The 22,749-nt window shown below is 53.1% G+C and overlaps 1 protein-coding gene across 1 annotated transcript; it reads right to left on the bottom strand.

The window, feature by feature from the left end:
- Window positions 1–9,829: 9,829 nt before the first annotated feature.
- pfdn5 (prefoldin 5) lies at window positions 9,830–22,196 on the bottom strand. The gene is made up of 5 exons (XM_078207692.1): window positions 22,102–22,196; window positions 16,854–16,885; window positions 12,236–12,310; window positions 11,211–11,316; window positions 9,830–10,433 (listed from the first exon to the last, which is right to left on the bottom strand). The coding sequence occupies exons 3-5, from the start codon at window positions 12,308–12,310 to the stop codon at window positions 10,354–10,356; spliced, it is 261 nt and encodes an 86-aa protein (XP_078063818.1). The 5' UTR covers window positions 16,854–16,885; window positions 22,102–22,196; the 3' UTR covers window positions 9,830–10,353.
- Window positions 22,197–22,749: the final 553 nt, after the last annotated feature.

The raw sequence follows: 22,749 nt of genomic DNA, 5'->3' as shown, positions 1-22,749 counted from the left end.
GGCAGAGAATTCCAGAGATTCACCACCCTCTGGGAGAAGAAGTTCCTCCTCAACTCTGTCTTAAACCGACCCCCCTTTATTTTGAGGCTGTGTCCTCTAGTTTTAACTTCCTTACTAAGTGGAAAGAATCTCTCCGCCTCCACCCTATCCAGCCCCCGCATTATCTTATAAGTCTCCATAAGATCCCCCCTCATCCTTCTAAACTCCAACGAGTACAAACCCAATCTCCTCAGCCTCTCCTCATAATCCAAACCCCTCATCTCCGGTATCAACCTGGTGAACCTTCTCTGCACTCCCTCCAATGCCAATATATCCTTCCTCATATAAGGGGACCAATACTGCACACAGTATTCCAGCTGCGGCCTCACCAATGCCCTGTACAGGTGCATCAAGACATCCCTGCTTTTATATTCTATCCCCCTCGCGATATAGGCCAACATCCCATTTGCCTTCTTGATCACCTGTTGTACCTGCAGACTGGGCTTTTGCGTCTCATGCACAAGGACCCCCAGGTCCCTCTGCACGGTAGCATGTTTTAATTTGTTTCCATATGTTACTCTTGTCACTGTTGGGGTTAGGGTTGGGGTGTTCCACCTGTTGGTATTGTTCTGTGGTACACTCCGTTTGGCTCCGCCTTCCTATAGGGGTATAAAGGTCACTGCACTTCCTAGTGACCCTTTAGTCTGGGATTGTATTGTTAAGCAGTATGCTCTATTCTTGTTGTGAATAAAAGCCTTTATTCCCGGGTACGTCCTAGCCTCCCGTGTGAATTAATCGCGCATCACTCCCGTAATCTCGAGGCCTACACCCCCGACCACGGGGATGCATCGTGGACACCGCGGCCGCCGCCACCTCTGTACTCGGGAGGGCCGTAGGCCTACGCCACGTCCCACCAATGACCCGACCGCTGCGGCAGTCTCCGGAGGCCCGAAGTGCTACTTCTGCGGCCTGGGGAAGCACCCCCGTCAACGCTGCTCGGCCAAGGATGCGATCTGCTCCAGGTGTGGAAAGAAGGGCCATTACGTGAAGGTATGCAGGGCGAAATCGACCTCCAAGCCCAGGAGCGCCGCGTGCGACCCGCGGGGGCTGCCATCTTGGACGCCGTCAGCCGCGTGGGAGTACGGAGAGCTTTATTCACCCTAACACAGTGAGTCGCTACGCCCTTTCAGTACTGCCAGTGAAGCAAACGACCTCCATGGCTTCAAAGTCCCACTTGTTGTGCTCGGGTACTGCGCGACGACCCCGACTGTACGGGGCACAGTGTACAAAAACTTCAGGCTCCTCGTACTGCCACAGCTCTGCGCTGCCGTACTCCTGGGGCTAGATTTCCTGTGTCACCTTAAGAGCGTCACCATGGAGGATAATGGGCCTTTTCCCCCGCTCTCCGTTTGCAATCAGCAGTTCTTAGATCGCCCACCGTGCACCACCTGCAGCCTCTCGACCCTTAGAGTCGCCCCCCCCCTCATTGTTTGAAAATCTCACCCCCGACTGCAAGCCCATCGCCACCAAGAGCAGACGGTACTGTGCTGGAGAGCGATGTGTCTGACTTCGCCCTAGCCGCCATCCTTAGCCAGGCGGGCAGACCCGTGGCCTTCTTCCCACGAACTCTCCAAGGCCCTGAAATTCGACACTCCTCTGTCGAGAAGGAGGCCCAAGCCATAGTGGAAGCTGTACGGCACTGGCGCCACTACTTAGCTGGTAAACGATTCACCCTACTCACGGACCAACGGTCAGTTGCATTCATGTTTAACAACACGCAGCGGGACAAGATCAAAAATGATAAAATATCGAGGTGGAGAATCGAGCTTTCCACCTACAATTGCGACATCTTATACCGGCCCGGGAAGCTCAATGAGCCCCCAGACGCCCTGTCCCGGGGAATATGTGCCAGCGCACAAATAGACCAATTGCAGACTCTCCACAACGACCTCTGCCACCCGGGAGGTCACCAGGATTTTTCACTTCATTAAAGCCCGTAACCTGCCCTACTCCATTGAGGAAGTCAGGTCTATAACCAGACACTGCCAGGCCTGCGCAGAGTGCAAACCGCACTTCTATCGGCCAGACAGAGCACACCTCATAAAAGCCACCCGCCCTTTCGAACGCCTAAGCGTCGACTTCAAAGGCCCCCTCCCCTCTTCTGACCGCAACATATACTTCCTCAACGTCATTGACGAATATTCACGTTTCCCCTTCGCTATTCCCTGCCCGGATATGACCTTGGCCACGGTCGTCAGGGCCCTGCACAGCCTCTCCACCCTGTTCAGTTTCCCTAGCTATATCCATAGCGACCGGGGATCCTCCTTTATGAGTGATGAGCTGCGACAGTACCTGCTCTCCAGAGGCATAGCCTCGAGTAGGACCACCAGCTACAACCCCAGGGGGAATGGACAGGTAGAGAGGGAGAACGCGACAGTCTGGAAGGCTGTTTTACTAGCTCTGAGATCCAAAGGTCTTCCAGTCACCCGCTGGCAAGAGGTCCTCCCTGATGCACTACACTCAATTAGATCACTCCTTTGCACAGCTACCAATGCTACCCCTCATGAAAGAATGTTTGCGTTCCCCAGGGAGTCCTCCTCGGGGACCTCACTACCGTTGTGGCTGACGTCCCCAGGCCCTGTCCTGCTCCGGAAGCACGTGAGGACCCTTAAGTCGGACCCCCTGGTCGAAAGGGTCCAGCTCCTCCACGCCAACCCCCAATACGCCTATGTGGCGTACCCCGACGGGTGGGAGGACACGGTCTCCATTCGAGACCCGGCAACCGCAGGTGCCCCAGGGACCACTACGACCCACAACCCCACACCCCCAACCCCCAACATTGTCCATACAGCACCAGGGCCACAGCACGCTCCCCTAGCCCCCGTATACAGCACGCCTGAGCCCCAGGAGCCGCCACCACGCACCCGACAACCGGAAGGGACTACAGTCGACTCGAGCGACTACGGCCTGGCGCCTGAACCAACACCGCGGCCACCGGAACCGACACCACGACCGGCACTACGGCGGTCGCAGCGGCAGATCAAGCCCCCAGAGAGACCTAAATTTGTAATTCTGTAAATATCGTTCCACTCACCCCCGCCGGACTCTTTTTTTAAACAGGGGGTGAATGTGGTAAACCACTGTTAGCTTATTGCCTGTGTGTGTGTGTGTGACATGCCTGGACATGCCCCTGCCGGCTCTGCCTGGGACTCCTCCCCCCCTGGTCCAGGTATAAAGGTGACTGCTCCCCACCCCCCTGCCTCAGTCTCCGGACCAGTTCATCGGCATGGGTGTGCTCCAAGTCTTTTGCCAATAAAAGCCTATTTGTTCTTGCATACAAACTAGTCTTTGCTCGATTGATGGTGAATCACAGTGAAAACTATTGTTTCTTGCGCGCTATACAAAGCATACCGTTCATAGAGAAGGAAAGGAGAGGGTGCAGAATGTAGTGTTACAGTCACAGCTCGGGGTGTAGAGAAAGATCAACTTAACGCGAGGTCGGTCCATTCAAAAGTCTGACGGCAGCAGCAGGGAAGAAGCTGTTCTTGAGTCGGTCGGTACGTGACCTCAGACTTTTGTATCTTTTTCCCCCGACGGAAGAAGGTGGAAGAGAGAATGTCCGGGGTGCGTTGGGGGGGGGTCCTTGATTCTGCCGGCTGCTTTTCCCCGAGGCAGCGGGAAGTGTAGACGGAGTCAATGGATGGGAGGCTGGTTTGCGTGATGGGACTGGGCTACGTTCACACACACAACCCTTTGTAGTTCCTTGCGGTCTTGGGCAGAGCAGGAGCCCCAGACCGAGCTGTGATACATCCGGGAAGGATGCTTTCTATGGGGCATCTGTAAAAGTTGGTGAGAGCCATAGCGGACATGCCAAATTTCCTTAGTCTTCTGAGAAAGTAGAGATGTGGGGGGGTGTATGTGTCTTTGGGAAAGGTCACATCCAAGTCTGAGATCATGTACCGACCGACTCAAGAACAGCTTCTTCCCTGCTGCTGCTGTCAGACTTTTGAATGGACCTACCTCGCATTAAGTTGATCTTTCTCTACACCCCTAGCTGTGACTGTAACACTACATTCTGCACCCTCCCCTTTCCTTCTCTATGAACGGTATGCTTTGTGTAGCGCGCAAGAAACAATACTTTTCACTGTATAGAAACATAGAAAACTACAGCACAAAACAGGCCCTTCGGCCCCACAAGTTGTGCCGAACACATCCCTACCTTCTCGGCCTACCTATAACCCTCCATCCTATTAAGTCCCATGTACTCATCCAGGAGTCTCTTAAAAGACCCTATTGAGTTTGCCTCCACCACCACTGACGGCAGCCGATTCCACTCGCCCACCACCCTCTGTGTGAAAAACTTCCCCCTAACATTTCCCCTGTACCTACCCCCCAGCACCTTAAACCTGTGTCCTCTCGTAGCAGCCATTTCCACCCTGGGAAAAAGCCTCTGAGAGTCCACCCGATCTATGCCTCTCAACATCTTATGTACCTCTATTAGGTCTCCTCTCATCCTACGTCTCTCCAAGGAGAAAAGACCGAGCTCCCTCAGCCTATCCTCATAAGGCATGCCACTCAATCCAGGCAACATCCTTGTAAATCTCCTCTGCACCCTTTCAATCTTTTCCACATCCTTCCTGTAATGAGGCGACCAGAACTGAGCACAGTACTCCAAGTGGGGTCTGACGAGGGTCTTATATAGCTGCATCATTATCCCCGGACTCCTAAACTCAATCCCTCGATTGATAAAGGCCAGCATACCATACGCCTTCTTAACCACCTCCTCCACCTGCGGGGCCGATTTCAGAGTCCTATGGACCCGGACCCCAAGGTCCTTCTGATCCTTGACAGTACTAAGAGTCTTTCCCTTTATATTGTACTCCTTCATCCCATTTGACCTGCCAAAATGGACCACTAGGCATTTATCTGGGTTAATACATGTGACAATCATCGATCAAATCGAAATCAAAAGATGGGTGTGCTTGTGTGTGTGTGTTTGGGGGGGGGTTATAGAGATATATAGTATGGAAACAGGCCCTTCAGCCCATCTCATCCAGGCCAACCAGGTTTCCTGAACTCAACTAGGCCCATTTGCTCGTGTTTGGCCCATTCATCTCCCTCTAAATCTTTCCCTATCCGTGTTCCTGTCCAAATACCTTTTAGATGTTGTCATTGTACCCGCCTCTCCAACCTCCTCTGGCAGCCCGTTCCATACACACACCACCCTCTGTGTGGAAAAAAATTGCCCCCCCCCCCGTTGGGAAAAGATATTGACTATCGAGCTGATCTGTGCCCCTCATTATTTTATAGACCTCTATAAGATCACCCCTCAGCCTCCTACGCTCCAGGGGAAAAAGTCCCAGTCTATCCAGCCTCTCCTTATAACTCAAACCATCAAGTCCCGGTAGCATCCTTGTCAATCTTCGTAACCCCCTTTCCAGTTTAATGATATCCTTCCCATAAGACGGCATCCAGAATTGTACACAGCACTCCAAATATGGCCGTACCAATGTCTTGTATAAGGTTCTGGTCAGACCCCATTTGGAGCAGTTTTGGGTCCCCGTATCTAAGGAAGGATGTGCCGGCCCTTGGAAAGGGTCCAGAGGAGGTTCACAAGAGTGATCCCTGGAATGAAGAGCTTGTCGTATGAGGAACGGTTGAGGATTCTGGGTCTGTACTCGGGAGTTTAGAAGGATGAGGAGGGGATCTTATTGAAACTTACAGGATACTGCGAGGCCTGGATAGAGTGGACGTGGAGAGGATGTTTCCACCAGTGGGAAAATACAAGGATGTTGCCTGGATTGAGTGGCATGCCTTATGAGGATAGGCTGAGGGAGCTCGGTCTTTTCTCCTTGGAGAGACGTAGGATGAGAGGAGACCTAATAGAGGTGTATAAGATGTTGAGAGGCATAGATCGGGTGGACTCTCAGAGGCTTTTTCCCAGGGTGGAAATGGCTGCTACGAGAGGACACAGGTTTAAGGTGCTGGGGGGTAGGTACAGGGGAGATGTTAGGGGGAAGTTTTTCACACAGAGGGTGGTGGGCGAATGGAATCGGCTGCCGTCAGTGGTGGTGGAGGCAAACTCAATAGGGTCTTTTAAGAGACTCCTGGATGAGTACATGGGACTTAATAGGATGGAGGGTTATAGGTAGGTCTAGAAGGTAGGGATGTGTTCGGCACAACTTGTGGGGCCGAAGGGCCTGTTTTGTGCTGTAGTTTTTCTATGTTTCTAAAATCTAGAACCAGAGGGAACACAACCTCAGGCTAAAGAGACGATCCTTTAGAACAGAGATGAGGAGGAATTTCTTCAGCCAGAGAGTGGTGAATCTGTGGAACTCTTTGCCGCAGAAGGCTGTGGAGGCCGGGTCATTGAGTGTCTTTAAGACAGAGATAGATAGGTTCTTGATTAATAAGGGGATCGGGGGTTATGGGGGAAAGGCAGGAGAATGGGGATGAGAAAAATATCAGCCATGATTGAATGACGGGGCAGACTCGATGGGCCGAGTGGCCTCATTCTGCTCCTATGTCTTATGGCCTTGCGCGCTATACAGACAAAGCATACCGTTCATAGAGCACAGAGGGGAGAAGGAAAGGAGAGGGTGCAGAATGTAGTGTTACAGTCACAGCTCGGGGTGTAGAGAAAGGTCAACTTAACATAACATAGGTCCATTCAAAAGAACATAAGAAATAGGAGCAGGAGTCGGCCATCTAGCCCCTCGAGCCTGCCCCGCCATTCAATAAGATCATGGCTGATCTGAAGTGAATCAGTTCCACTTACCCGCCTGATCCCTACAACCCCTAATTCCCTTACCGATCAGGAATCCATCTATCCGTGACTCAAACACATTCAACGAGGTAGCCTCCACCACTTCAGTGGGCAGAGAATTCCAGAGATTCACCACCCTCTGAGAGAAGAAGTTCCTCCTCAACTCTGTCCTAAACCGACCCCCCTTTATTTTGAGGCTGTGCCCTCTAGTTCTGGTTTCCTTTCTAAGTGGAAAGAATCTCTCCACCTCTACCCTATCCAGCCCCTTCATTATCTTATAGGTCTCTATAAGATCCCCCCTCAGCCTTCTAAAAGGGCAGAAGGTGAGGCCACACCCGGAGTATTGTGTGCAAGTTTGGTCTCCTTTTCTGAGGAAGGATGTTCTTGCTCTCGAGGGAGTGCAGCGAAGGTTTACCAGGCTGATTCCCGGTGGGACTGATGTATGAGGAGAGATTGACCAGGTTAGGATTGTTTTCACTGGAGTTCAGATGAATGAGGGGGGGATCTCATAGAGACTTATAAAATTCTAACAGGACTGGACAAGGTAGATGCAGGGAGGATGTTCCCGATGGTGGGGGGAGTCCAGAACCAGGGGGGGTCACAGTCTGAGGATTGGGGGTAGACCATTTAGGACGGAGGTGGGGAGATATTTCTTCACCCGCTGAGCCTGTGGAATTCATTCCCACAGGAAGGAGTTGACGCCAAAACATTGACTGTATTCCAGAGGCGGCTGGATAGAGCACTTGGGGGGCAAATGGGGATCAAAGGTTATGGGGGGAAAGCAGGATTAGGCTGTTGGGTTGGATGATCAGTCGTGATGGTGATGGATGGGGGAGCAGGCTCGAAGGGCCGAATGGCCTCCTCCTGCTCCTATCCTCTATGTTTCTCTGAGGTTGGGTTGTTTGGATAGAGTGAGATCCAAAGGGAGTAACATCTGTGGAAGGGTTAGTTCTCTACCAGAGGGAGAGAGAGATGCAGAGGCAATGATTACCTGAACTCAAACGCACCCCCACCCCGCAGTTGGAAAGGGAAAACAGGGTTCTTGGCTCAGAGCCTCATCTTCCGAAAACCTCAAACTGCATCTGGAGAGTCTCTCCAAACTAAGGTCATCCATCTTGGTAGGAATAACAGCAAAATGGACTATTATTTCAATGGTAAAAAATTGCAGCATGCTGCTGTGCAGAGGGACCTGGGTGTCCTTGTGCAGGAATCTCAAGGAGTTGGTTTGCAGGTGCAGCAGGTAATTAAGAAGGCAAATGGAATTTTGTCCTTCATTGCCAGAGGGATGGAGTTTAAAAACAGCGAGGTTATGATGCAGCTGTATAAGGTGCTGGTGAGGTCACACCTGGAGTACTGTGTACAGTTCTGGTCTCCTTACTTGAGAAAGGATAGACTGGCACTGGAGGGGGTGCAGAGGAGATTCACTGGGTTGATTCCGGAGTTGAGAGGGTTGGCTTATGAGGAGAGACTGAGTAGACTGGGGCTATACTCATTGGAATTCAGAAGAATGATGGGGGGATCTTATAGAAACATATAAGATGATGAAGGGAATAGATAAGATAGAAGCAGGGAGGTTGTTTCCACTGGCGGGTGAAACTGGAACTAGGGGGCATGGCCTCAAAATAAGGGGGAGCAGATTTAGGACTGAGTTGAGGAGGAACTTCTTCACACAAAGGGTTGTGAATCTGGGGAATTCCCTGCCCAGTTGAGGCTCCCTCGTTGAATGCTCTTTAAGGCAAGGATAGATAGATTTTTGAAGGAATTAAGGGTTATGGTGAGCGGGCGGGTAAGTGGAGCTGAGTCCACGAAAAGATCAGCCATGATCTTATTGATTGGTGGAGCAGGCTCGAGGGGCCAGATGGCCTACTCCTGCTCTCAGTTCTTGAAAACACAAATTGTGTGCGGTAACTATTTGCTGGATTTTCCGTCCAGTGTGGAATCTAATGAGATGTTGGTTCGGATCGTTGAGGGAATGGGCAGATTTGGAACGGGGCTCATTCACCCAAACTGCACACACGCGTAACCATTGACGTAGTTACTCTGGTTTCGTGCAGTGGCTTGACTTGTCATGTGTTTTACGCTTCAATAAACACTCTCGTCCTTCAATATCAACAGACTCCTTCGGTCGTGCTAACTGGGCAAGGTACACATTTAGTTCCTTTCACGGGAGGGGTGGCACAGTGTGGGTTAACACTGCTGTCTCACGGTGCCAGGGGACCCGGGTTCGATTCCCCGGGGCTCGGGTCTCTGTCTGTGCGGAGTCTGCACGTTCTCCCCGTGTCTGCGTGGGTTTCCTCCGGGTGCTCCGGTTTCCTCCCACAGTCTGAAAGACGGGGCTGGGTTAGGGTGGATTGGGCCGTGCTAAATTCTCCCTCAGTGTCACCCCGAACAGGAGTGTGGGCGACTAGGGGGGATTTTCACAGTAACTTCATTGCGGCGTTAATGTAAGCCTTGCTTGTGACATTAAATACATTTTTAACAAGTGTGCGCGTTAGAACAGTCCCTAATCCCCCCTCCAGAAGGTAGTGGGGGAGACACCTTCCCCAACCCATCGCAATCTCCGTGTGTGTGTGGGGTGTAGGTACACCCACAGCGCTGTTAGGGAGGGAGTTCCAGGATTGTAATTGGACATCAGTCAGTCCCCGTGTGTGTGGGGTGTAGGTACACCCATGGCGCTGTTAGGGAGGGAGTTCAGTCAGTCCCCGTGTGTGTGTGGTGTAGGTACACCCACGGCGCTGTTAGGGAGGGAGTTCTAGGATTTTGACCCCAGCCGCAGTGAAGGAACGGCCGATATGTTTTCAAGTTGGGATGGTGTGTGTTGGGGGGGGGGGTGTGGGCTCGGAGGGGGGATCTTGCAGGTGGGGGATGTTCCCCACGCGTCTGCTGCTGCCCCCGCCCCTCCCCCCGGTCACCCCTCGTCCTTCTAGGTGATAGGGGTGGCTGGTTTGGAAGGTGGGAGGAGCAGGTGAGGGGTGCCGACTCCCTCAAACCCTCAGCAAAGGTGGGACTGGGGGGGTGGGACCCCCCCCCCGGTGTCTGGAATCATCTCGTTTCCAATCCGTACAGACGCTGGCGACAAGAACTGAGAGAAGAACCCCTTACAACAGCCGGGAGTTTATTAACGATGACGAGGGGGGGGGGGGGGGTGGAGGATTTCGGAACACGCTCGCACTGCTAATAAACAGACAGTTTAACACATAACCACAACGCCTCAGCAAGAGGATTACAGTCACAGTAACAAGTTAAAGGAGGGGTGGGGGGCACACTCACTTAGGTTACACGCGGATACGCACTCGCTGTAACCGGGTTACAGGCAATTACGCGCCTGCTGTAACCAGGTTACAGGCGGGTTACGCACTCACTATAGCCAGGTTAGAAGCGGGTTACGCACTCGCTGTAACCAGGTTACAGGCAATTACACACTCACGGTAAATACCGCCCCCTCAACATTACAATTAATCTTCACAGGCACCGGTAGGAATCTGGACGCCCAGTGTTTCCGAGGCTGGAACTCGCCGACGGGAGGCCCAGGCTGAAGCCTCGAGGGGCGGCCAGAGACCGGGCCGGGGGGTGAGGACGGGCCAGGGGTTGGGGGTGAGACGGGGCCGTTAGGCTTTGGCGGTTCCAGACTGCGAGGCGTTGAGAGTTGCCATCTGCTGAATCTTCTGGTTCAACATCTCGATCACGGCTGTGAACAGAACACAACAGCTCAATTCCACTGAGTAATCCGTAACACGCAACACACACGCAGCACTGACACGCAGAGAGCACTCGCAGCACTGACATGCAGAGAGCACTCACAGCACTGACACGCAGAGAGCACTCGCAGCACTGACACGCAGAGAGCACTCGCAGCACTGACACGCAGAGAGCACTCGCAGCACTGACACGCAACACACACGCAGCACTGACACGCAGAGAGCACTCGCAGCACTGACACGCAGAGAGCACTCGCAGCACTGACACGCAGAGAGCACTCGCAACACTGACACGCAGAGAGCACTCGCAACACTGACACGCAGAGAGCACTCGCAACACGCACACACTCGCAACACGCACACACTCGCAACACGCACACACTCGCAACACGCACACACTCGCAACACGCACACACTCGCAACACGCACACACTCGCAACACGCACACACTCGCAACACGCACACACTCGCAACACGCACACACTCGCAACACGCACACACTCGCAACACGCACACACTCGCAACACACACTGAGCACCCACGAGAGACACGCACTCTCACTGACCCGTACACTCATTAATTTACACGTCCACACAAACACACACTGATGCTCACACACGCACAGACACACACATCACCTCACACACACACACTGTTTTCTCACTCTCACACACAGCCGATCAGGTTCTAAGTTCCCCAGATACTAATTTCCAATCCCCTCCCCTCATTGCCCCGTCCAGCCAGTCCTGAGGCTCTGTCTCACTCACCCTGCTTCATGGTGTATTTCTCCTGAAGAGCAGGTTGCACTTTTTCAATCTGTTTCGTCAGAAACTCCACTTTCCTCTTGAAGAAATCACGAGCTTCCTCAACCGTCTGCAACCCAGATCACGGAGTTAAACCTCAGCACCGACCCCCCCACAGTGCGGCGCTCCCTCAGCACTGACCCTCCCACAGTGCGGCGCTCCCTCAGCACTGACCCTCCCACAGTGCGGCGCTCCCTCAGCGCTGACCCTCCCACAGTGCGGCGCTCCCTCAGCACTGACCCTCCCACAGTGCGGCGCTCCCTCAGCACTGACCCTCCCACAGTGCGGCGCTCCCTCAGCACTGACCCTCCCACAGTGCGGCCCTCCCTCAGCACCGACCCTCCCACAGTGCGGCGCTCCCCCAGCACTGACCCTCCCACAGTGCGGCGCTCCCTCAGCGCTGACCCTCCCACAGTGCGGCACTCCCTCAGCACTGACCCACAGTGCGGCGCTCCCTCAGCACTGACCCACAGTCCGGCACTCCCTCAGCACTGACCCTCCCACAGTGCGGCGCTCCCTCAGCACTGACCCTCCCACAGTGTGGCGCTCCCTCAGCACTGACCCTCCCACAGTGCGGCACTCCCTCAGCACTGACCCTCCCACAGTGCGGCGCTCCCTCAGCACTGACCCTCCCACAGTGCGGCGCTCCCTCAGCACTGACCCTCCCACAGTGCGGCACTCCCTCAGCACTGTCCCTCCCACAGTGCGGCGCTCCCTCAGCACTGACCCTCCCACAGTGCGGCGCTCCCCCAGCACTGACCCTCCCACAGTGCGGCGCTCCCTCAGCGCTGACCCTCCCACAGTGCGGCACTCCCTCAGCACTGACCCACAGTGCGGCGCTCCCTCAGCACTGACCCACAGTCCGGCACTCCCGCAGCACTGACCCTCCCACAGTGCGGCGCTCCCTCAGCACTGACCCTCCCCACAGTGCGGCTGCCTCCACCACCCCCTTGCCCACCCCCTAGGGAAGGAGTGAGAGAGATACTGACCTTTTCTACGTAGTAACCTGTGCCCACATCGATTAACACAACATCTACATTGTCGAGTTTGCCAGGAACATACATCTTGCTGAGAGTCAAGGCAGATTCAAATCCCATCGCAATAACCAAAAGATCACACAAACACACCAAGGAACGTTATTCATTCCAGATCGCCGTCACTGCTGCAACTGAGGTGCCAATTTGCGCACGGGGCAATTGCAGAAACAACAATGCGACAAGTGACTCAGATCACCGGAAAGTCAGCACATTCAACAGTGCGGCGCTCCCTCAGCACTGACCCTCCCACAGTGCGGCGCTCCCTCAGCACTGACCCTCCCACAGTGCGGAGCTCCCTCAGCACTGACCCTCCCACAGTGCGGCGCTCCCTCAGCACTGACCCTCCCACAGTGCGGCGCTCCCTCAGCACTGACCCTCCCACAGTGCGGCGCTCCCTCAGCGCTGACCCTCCCACACAGTGCGGCGCGCCCTCAGCACTGACCCTCCCACAGTGCGGCGCTCCCTCAGCACTGACCCTCCCACAGTGCGGAGCTCCCTCAGCACTGACCCTCCCACACAGTGCGGCGCTCCCTCAGCACTGACCCTCCCACAGTGCGGCGCTCCCTCAGCACTGACCCTCCCACAGTGCGACGCTCCCTCAGCACTGACCCTCCCACAGTGCGGCGCTCCCTCAGCACTGACCCTCCCACAGTGCGGCACTCCCTCAGCACCGACCCTCCCACAGTGCGGCGCTCCCTCAGCACTGACCCTCCCACAGTGCGGCGCTCCCTCAGCACTGACCCTCCCACAGTGCGGCGCTCCCTCAGCACCGACCCTCCCACAGTGCGGCACTCCCTCAGCACCGACCCTCCCACAGTGCGGCACTCCCTCAGCACTGACCCTCCCACAGTGCGGCGCTCCCTCAGCATTGACCCTCCCACAGTGCGGCACTCCCTCAGCACTGACCCTCCCACAGTGCGGTGCTCCCTCAGCACTGACCCTCCCACAGTGCGGCGCTCCCTCAGCACTGACCCTCCCACAATGCGGCGCTCCCTCAGCACTGACCCTCCCACAGTGCGGCGCTCCCTCAGCACTGACCCTCCCACAATGCGGCGCTCCCTCAGCACTGACTCTCCCACAGTGCGGCGCTCCCTCAGTGTAACCCGAACAGGCGCCGGAGTGTGGGTGACTAGGGGGATTTTCACAGTAACTTCATTGCGATGTTAATGCAAGCCTAACTTGTGACACTAATAAATAAACTCTCTGACTCCATCTCTCTCTGTTATTCTCCATGTCCTTAAGTGTCCAAAGATGTGTAGGTTAGGGTGGATTGGCCGTGCTAAATTGCCCCTGAGTGTTAGGGGGACTAGGTAGGGTAAATGCATGGGGTTCTGGGGATAGGGCCTGGGTGGGATTGTGGTCGGTGCAGACTCGATGGGCCGAATGGTCTACGTCTGCACTGCCGGGATTCTATGACTAACTCAGCTGGAACTGGAGCACTCTCGTTATCTCTGAAGGGACACTAACGGGCCCCATCGCACCTGCAGACTTCAGTTCCCCCCCGGAACTGGCCTGAGTCCCGGGCATTTCTAAAACAGAGCCCGATACGTTTGCGAGGATGGACCTGTCCAGGGGTGAAACTTCATCCCTCTCCGGGAGCGAGAGTTTAAACGTTTAAAGGAAGAGGAAGAACAAAGAACAGTACGGCACAGGAATTGGCCCTTCAAACTCACGCTGATCATGAGAGAGTCATAGAGGTTTACAGCACGGAAACAGGCCCTTCGGCCCAACTTGTCCATACCGCCCCTTTCTTTTTAACCCCTAAGCTCGTCCCAATTGCCCACATTTGGCCCATATCCCTCCATGCCCATAGAATCCCTACTGTGCAGAAGGAGGCCATTCGGCCCATCAAATCTGCATCGACCACAATCCCACCCAGGGCACTATCCCCGTAACCCCACATATTTACCCTGCTAGTCCCCCCCGACGCTAGGGTTAATTTAGCGTGGCCAATCCACCCTAACCCGCACATCTTTGGAGTGTGGGAGGAAACCCACGCAGACACGGGGAGAATGTGCAGACTCCGCACAGACAGTGACCCACGAGCCGGGAATCGAACCCGGGGTCCCTGGCGCTGTGAGGCAGCAGCGCTAACCCACACTGTGACACCCATCTTTCGAAGAGAGGTTGGATAAACTGGGATGGTTTTGCCTGGAAAGAAGGAGGCTGAGGGCAGACCTGATAGAGGGTCTACAAAATGATGAGAGGCACAGACAGGGTGGATAGAACAAAGAAAATTACAGCACAGGAAAAGGCCCTTCGGCCCTCCTGCACCGACCATGCTGCCCCCTGTCTGAACTAAAACCCCCTACCCTTCCGGGGACCGTCTCCCTCTATTCCCATCCTATTCATGTATTTGTCCAGACGCCCCTTAAAACTCACGACCGTATCCGCTCCCACTCCCTCCCCCGGCAGCGAGTTCCAGGCACCCACCACCCTCTGTGTAAAAACACCTGCCTCGTACATCTCCTTTAAACCTTGCCCCCTCGCACCTTAAACCTGTTCCCCCCCCTAGTAATTGACTCTTCCACCCTGGGGGGGAAAAAGCTTCTGACTATCCACTCTGTCCATGCCCCTCATAATCTTGTAGACTTCTATCAGGTCTCCCCCTCAACCTCCGTCGTTCCAGTGAGAACAAACCAAGTTTCTCCAACCTCTCCTCATAGCTAATGTCCTCCAGACCAGTGCAACATCCTGGTAAATCTTTTCTGTAACCCTCTCCAAAGCCTCCACATCCTTCTGGTAGTGTGGCGACCAGAATTGAACACTATATTCCAAGTGTGGCCTAACTAAGGTTCTATGAAGCTGCAACATGACTTGCCCAATTTTTAAACTCAATACCCCGGCTGATGAAGGCAAGCATGCCGTATGCCTTCTTGACTACCTTCTCCACCTGCGTTGCCACTTTCAGTGACCTGTGTACCTGTACACCCAGATCCCTCTGCCTATCAATACTCTTAAGGGTTCTGCCATTTACTGTATATTTCCTATCTGTATTAGACCTTCCAAAATGCATTACCTCACATTTGTCCGGATTAAACTCCATCTGCCATCTCTCCGCCCAAGTCTCCAACTGATCTATATCCTGCTGTATCCTCTGATGGTCCTCATCGCTATCCGCAAATCCACCAACCACCAGTCAGTGGCTTTTTCCCAGGGTGAAAGTGTTAAGTGACCAGTGGAGTGCCCCAGGGATCTGTTCTGGGACCCTTGCTGTTTGTCATTTTCATAAATGACCTGGATGAGGAAGCGGAGGGATGGGTTGGTAAGTTTGCCGACGACACGAAGGTTGGTGGGGTTGTGGATAGTCTGGAGGGATGTCAGAAGTTACAGAGGGACATAGATAGGATGCAAGACTGGGCGGAGAAGTGGCAGATGGACTTCAACCCAGATAAATGCGTAGTGGTCCATTTTGGCAGGTCAAATGGGATGAAGGAGTACAATATAAAGGGAAAGACTCTTAGTACGGTAGAGGATCAGAAGGACCTTGGGGTCCGGGTCCATAGGACTCTAAAATCGGCCCCGCAGGTGGAGGAGGTGGTTAAGAAGGCGTATGGTGTGCTGGCCTTTATCAATCGAGGGATTGAGCTTAGGAGTCCGGGGATAATGATGCAGCTATATAAGACCCTCGTCAGACCCCACTTGGAGTACTGTGCTCAGTTTTGGTCACCTCATTACAGGAAGGATGTGGAAAAGATTGAAAGGGTGCAGAGAAGATTTACAAGGATGTTGCCTGGATTGGTTGGCATGCCTTATGAGGATAGGCTGAGGGAGCTCAGTCTTTTCTCCTTGGAGAGACGTAGGATGAGAGGGGACCTAATAGAGGTGTATAAGATGTTGAGAGGCATAGATCGGGTGGACTCTCCGAGGCTTTTTCCCAGGGTGGAAATGGCTGCTACGAGAGGACACAGGTTTAAGGTGCTGGGGGGTAGGTACAGGGGAGATGTTAGGGGGAAGTTTTTCACACAGAGGGTGGTGGGTGAGTGGAATCGGCTGCCGTCAGTGGTGGTGGAGGCGAACTCGATGGGGTTTTCCAGTAGACTTCTGGATGAGTACATGGGACTTAATAGGATGGAGGGTTATAGGTAGGCCTAGGTAGGTAGGGACATGACCGGCACAACTTGTGGGCCGAAGGGCCTGTTTGTGCTGTAGTTTTTCGATGTTCTACACGGTGGGGCGCAGGTCCAAGGGGAGAGGGGGGAAAGTTTAAGGGAGATGCGCGGGGGGAAGGTTTTCACACAGAGGGTGGTGGGTGCCTGGAACTCGCTGCCAGAGGAGGTGGGGGAAGCAGGAACATTAACAACATTTAAGAGGCATCTGGATGGGTCCATGAACAGGGAGGGAACAGAGGGATACGGACCGAGTGAGGGCACAAGGTTCTTCATTGTAGTTTAGTTCGGGCATCAAGATCGGCACAGGCTTGGAGGGCCGAAGGGCCTGTTTCCTGTGCTGGACTGTTCTCTTTGTTCTAAACCGGGGTTCAGTTCCGCCAGGCCTCTCTTATAACCGGGTCTCTTGCCGTCTCCCAATCTCCCTCCACCCACCCCCTCCCCGAGGAAGCAAAGGATACAGAACTTGTCAGTGGCACAAGTACGTCCTTCCCTGAAACAGGAAAAAGAAAGAGTTAAGGAGATCGCCAAGGCTCATATCTGGTGTAACTGAAGCTAACCGGGCGGATTAGGCACCGACTATTCTCTACATAGAACATAGAACATGACAGCGCAGTACAGGCCCTTCGGCCCTCGATGTTGCGCCGACCAGTGGAACCAATCTAAAGCCCCTCTAATCTACACTATTCCAATATCATCCACATGTTTATCCAATAACCATTTGAATGCTCTTAATGTTGACGAGTCCACCACTGCTGCAGGCAGGGCATTCCACGCCCTTACTACTCTCTGAGTGAAGAACCTACCTCTAACATCTGTCCTATATCTATCACCCCTCAATTTAAAGCTATGTCCCCTCGTGCTAGCCATCACCATCCGAGGAAAAAGGCTCTCACTGTCCACCCTATCTAATCCTCTGATCATCTTGTATGCCTCTATTAAGTCACCTCTTAACCTTCTTCTCGCTGACGAAAACAACCTCAAGCCCCTCAGCCTTTCCTCATACGATTCTCCCACCATACCAGGCAACATCCTGGTAAATCTCCGCTGCACCCTTTCCAACACTTCCACATCTTTCCTATAATGCGGCGACCTGAACTGTACGCAATACTCCAAATGCGGCCGCACCAGAGTTTTGTACAGTTGCAGCATGACCTCCTGGCTCCGAAACTCAATCCCTCTACCAATAAAAGCTAACACACCGTACGCCTTCTTAACAACCCTATCAACCTGGGTGCCAACTTTCAGGGATCTATGCACATGGACACCCAGATCCCTCTGTTCATCCACACTACCAAGTATCTTACCATTAGCCCAGTACTCTGTATTCCTGTTACTCCTTCCAAAGTGAATCACCTCACACTTTTCCGCATTGAACTCCATTTGCCACCTCTCAGCCCAGCTCTGCAGCTTATCTATGTCCCTCTGTAACCTGCCACTTCCCTCTGCACTGTCCACAACTCCACCGACTTTAGTGTCATCCGCAAATTTACTACCCCATCCTTCTATGCCCTCATCCAGGTCATTTATAAAAATGACAAACAGCAATGGCCCCAAAACAGATCCTTGCGGTACACCGCTAGTAACTGAACTCCAGGATGAACATTTCCCACCAACCACCACCCTCTGTTTTCTTACAGCTAGCCAATTCCTGATCCAAACCACTAAATCACCCTCAATCCCATGCCTCCGTATCTTCTGCAATAGCTTACCGTGGGGAACCTTATCAAACGCTTTGCTGAAATCCACATACACCACATCAACCGCTTTACCCTCATCCACCTCTTTGGTCACCTTCTCAAAGAACTCAATAAGGTTTGTGAGGCACGACCTACCCTTCACAAAACCGTGCTGACTATCCCTAATCAAATTATTCCTTTCTCAGTGATTATAAATCCTATCTCTTATAATCCTTTCCAATACTTTGCCCCCAACAGAAGTAAGGCTCACCGGTCTATAATTACCAGGGTTGTCCCTACTCCCCTTCTTGAACAAGGGGACAACATTTGCTATCCTCCAGTCTTCTGGCACTGTTCCTGTAGACAATGACGACATAAATATCAAAGCCAAAGGCTCTGCAATCTCCTCTCTAGCCTCCCAGAGAATCCTGGGATAAATCCCATCCGGCCCAGGGGACTTATCTATTTTCACACTTTCCAGAATTGCTAACACCTCCTCCTTATTAACCTCAATCCTGTCTCGCCCAATAGCCGGTATCTCAGTATTCTCCTCGACAACATTGTCTTTTTCCTGCATGAATACTGACGAAAAATATTCATTTAGCGCCTCTCCTATCTCTTCAGGCTCCACGCCTGAAGGAAATGGGGAAGTGCTTAGGAAATCTGAAGCACAAAGTGACTTGGGAGTCCTTGTTCAAGATTCTCTTGAGGTTAACGTGCAGGTTCCGTCAACAGTTAGGAAGGCAAATGCAATGTTAGCGTTCATGTCGAGAGGGCTGGAATACAAGAGCAGGGATGGACTTGGATGTACAAGGAGTTGGTTTGCAGGTGCAGCAGGTGATGAAGGCGGCAAATGGAATTTTGTCCTTCATTGCGAGAGAGATGGAGTTTAAAAACAGCGAGGTTATGTTGCAGCTGTATAAGGTGCTGGTGAGGCCACACCTGGAGTACTGTGTACAGTTCTGGTCTCCTTACTTGAGAAAGGATATACTGGCACTGGAGGAGGTGCAGAGGAGATTCACTGGGTTGATTCTGGAGTTGAGAGGGTTGGCTTATGAGGAGAGACTGAGTAGACTGGGGCTATACTCATTGGAATTCAGAAGAATGAGGGGAGATCTTATAGAAACATATAAGATTATGGAGGGAATAGATAAGATAGAAGCAGGGAGGTTGTTTCCACTGGCGGGTGAAACTAGAACTAGGGGGCATGGCCTCAAAATAAGGGGGAGCCGATTTAGGACTGAGTTGAGGAGGAACTTCTTCACACAAAGGGTTGTGAATCTGGGGAATTCCCTGCCCAGTTGAGGCTCCCTCGTTGAATGTTCTTTAAGGCAAGGATAGATAGATTTTTGAACAGTGAAGGAATTAAGGGTTATGGTGAGCGGGCGGGTAAGTGGAGCTGAGTCCACGAAAAGATCAGCCATGATCTTATTGAATGGGGGAGCAGACTCGAGGGGCCAGATGGCCTACTCCTAGTTCCTGTGTTCTTATGGACGTCTGAGGCTGAATAAGGCTCTGGTCAGACCCCATTTGGAGTATTGTGAGCAGTTTTGGGTCCCCCGTATCTAAGGAAGGATGTGCTGGGCCTTGGAAAGGGTCCAGAGGAGGTTCACAAGAATATCCCTGGAATGAAGAGCTTGTCGGATGAGGAACGGGTTGAGGACTCTGGGTCTGTACTCGTTGGGAGTTCAGAAGGATGAGGGGGATCTTATTGAAACTTACAGGACACTGCGAGGCCTGGATAGAGTGGACGTGGAGAGGATGTTTCCACCGGTAGGAAAAACTAGAACCAGAGGGAACACAACCTCAGGCTAAAGGGACGATCCTTTAAAACAGAGATGAGGAGGAATTTCTTCAGCCAGAGAGTGGTGGATGTGTGGAAGTCTTTGCCGCAGAAGGCTGTGGAGGCCGGGTCTTTAAGACAGAGATAGATAGGTTCTTGATTAATAAGGGGATCAGGGGTTATGGGGAAAAGGCAGGAGAATGGGGATGAGAAAAATATCAGCCATGATTGAATGGCGGGGCAGACTCGATGGGCCGAGTGGCCTAATTCTGCTCCTATGTCTTATGGCCTTGCGCGCTATACAGACAAAGCATACCGTTCATAGAGCACAGAGGGGAGAAGGAAAGGAGAGGGTGCGGAATGTAGTGTTACAGTCACAGCTCGGGGTGTAGAGAAAGATCAACTTAACGTAAGGTAGGTCCATTCAAATGATCCTTGGTGAGGTCACACCCAGAGTATTGTGTGGAGTTTTGGTCTCCTTTTCTGAGGAAGGATGTTCTTTCTCTCGAGGGAGCGCAGCGAAGGTTTACCAGGCTGATTCCCGGGGGGACTGATGTATGAGGAGAGATTGACCAGGTTAGGATTGTTTTCACTGGAGTTCAGACAAATGAGGGGTGGATCTCATAGAGACTCATAAAATTCTAACAGGACTGGACAGGGTACAGGAATGAGATCGAGAATCTGGTGCGGCAACAATAATCTCTCCATCAACATCAACAAAACCAAGGAGATTGTCATCGACTTCAGGAAGCGTAGAGGAGAACATGCTCCTGTCTACATCAACGGGGACAAAGTAGAAAGGATCGAGAGTTTCAAGTTTTTAGGTGTCCAGATCACCAACAACCTGTCCTGGTCCCCCCCACGCCGACACTGTAGTTAAGAAAGCCCCACCAACGCCTCTACTTTCTCAGGAGACGAAGGAAATTCGGCATGTCCGCTACGACTCTCACCAACTTTTACAGATGCCCCATAGAAAGCATCCTTTCCGGATGTATCACAGCTTGGTCTGGGGCTCCTGCTCTGCCCAAGACCGCAAGGAACTACAAAGGGGTCGTGTGTGTGAACGTAGCCCAGTCCCATCACGCAAACCAGCCTCCCATCCATTGACTCCGTCTACACTTCCCGCTGCCTCGGGGGGGGGGAAAAGCAGCCGGCATAATCAAGGACCCCCCCCCCCCTACGCACCCCGGACATTCTCTCTTCCACCTTCTTCCGTCGGGGGAAAAAGATACAAAAGTCTGAGGTCACGTACCGACCGACTCAAGAACAGCTTCTTCCCTGCTGCTGCCGTCAGACTTTTGAATGGACCTACCTCGCATTAAGTTGATCTTTCTCTACACCCCTAGCTGTGACTCTAACACTACATTCTGCACCCTCTCCTTTCCTTCTCTATGAACGGTATGCTTTGTCTGTACAGCGCGCAAAGTTCATTCCCACAGGAAGGAGTTGACGCCAAAACATTGACTGTATTCCAGAGGCGGCTGGATAGAGCACTTGGGGGGCGAACGGGGATCAAAGGTTATGGGGGGGGAAAGCAGGATTGGGCTGTTGGGTTGGATGATCAGCCGTGATGGTGATGGATGGGGGAGCAGGCTCGAAGGGCCGAATGGCCTCCTCCTGCTCCTATCCTCTATGTTTCTAAAAGTCTGACGGCAGCAGCAGGGAAGAAGCTGTTCTTGAGTCGGTCGGTACGTGACCTCAGACTTTTGTATCTTTTTCCCCCGACGGAAGAAGGTGGAAGAGAGAATGTCCGGGGTGTGTGGGGGGGGGGGGTCCTTGATTATGCCGGCTGCTTTTCCCCCCCCCGAGGCAGCGGGAAGTGTAGACGGAGTCAATGGATGGGAGGCTGGTTTGCGTGATGGGACTGGGCTACATTCACAACCCTTTGTAGTTCCTTGCGGTCTTGGGCAGAGCAGGAGCCCCAGACCAAGCTGTGATACACCCGGGAAGGATGCTTTCTGTGGTAGCATCTGTTAAAAACAAAATTATTGGACTGGGGGGTGGTTGTGGGGGGAGAACAGGTTCGGGGAGGGGCCGAATGGCCTTCTCCAGTTCCCGCTGCTCTTCATCGAGTGAAGGAAGTTGATAGTTTAGTTACGGGGAAGGAGGGACATTGGCAGGGTCTTTGGGGGGGGGGGGGGGGGGGGGGGAGAGATTAAGGGGTCCAGGAGGTTGTGAAGCAGAGGGGTGAGGGGTTCGGGGATGGGCTGTCTGGGGGTTCCCGCAGCTTGCCTCACCGACACTTACCCGCGTTGTCCCCTTGCTGAGTTTGTTTCAAACTCTCTTTCGACTCGACGTACTTGGTCTGGACCAATTTCAGCTGTTGGATGGAGGAGCTCAGAAAGTCCCTGGAGAGAGAGTGTGAGAGTGAGTGAGACAGAGAGAGAGAGAGACAGAGAGAGACAGAGAGAGAGAGAGAGAGAGAGAGAGAGACAGAGAGAGACAGAGAGAGAGAGAGACAGAGAGAGAGAGAGACAGAGACAGAGAGAGAGACAGAGAGAGAGAGACAGAGAGAGAGAGAGAGACAGAGAGAGAGAGAGACAGAGAGAGAGAGAGACAGAGAGAGAGAGAGAGACAGAAGAGAGAGAGAGAGAGAGAGAGAGAGAGAGACAGAGAGAGAGAGAGAGACAAGAGAGAGAGAGACAGAGAGAGAGACAGAGAGAGAGACAGAGAGAGAGACAGAGAGAGAGACAGAGAGAGAGAGAGAGAGACAGAGAGAGAGACAGAGAGAGAGACAGAGAGAGAGAGACAGAGAGAGAGAGACAGAGAGAGAGAGAGACAGAGAGAGAGAGAGAGACAGAGAGAGAGACAGACAGAGAGAGAGAGACAGAGAGAGAGAGACAGAGAGAGAGAGACAGAGAGAGAGAGACAGAGAGAAGAGGAGAGAGAGAGAGA

The sequence above is a fragment of the Mustelus asterias genome, unplaced genomic scaffold (assembly GCF_964213995.1).
Source record: "Mustelus asterias unplaced genomic scaffold, sMusAst1.hap1.1 HAP1_SCAFFOLD_2609, whole genome shotgun sequence".
Classification (NCBI taxonomy): domain Eukaryota; kingdom Metazoa; phylum Chordata; class Chondrichthyes; order Carcharhiniformes; family Triakidae; genus Mustelus; species Mustelus asterias.
Note: the sequence above shows the minus strand (reverse complement) of the source record. Positions and strands in the feature narration are given on the sequence as shown.

Bases quoted from the DNA above. Each gene is read 5' to 3' on its own strand.
- pfdn5 (XM_078207692.1), bottom strand. From the start codon at position 12,310: ATGTATGTTCCTGGCAAACTCGACAATGTAGATGTTGTGTTAATCGAT. The intron at 11,317-12,235 runs GTCAGTATCTCT...TCTGGGTTGCAG, and splicing joins CAGGTTACTACGTAGAAAAG to ACGGTTGAGGAAGCTCGTGA. The intron at 10,434-11,210 runs GTGAGTGAGACA...TTCTGTTCACAG, and splicing joins GAAATACACCATGAAGCAGG to CCGTGATCGAGATGTTGAAC.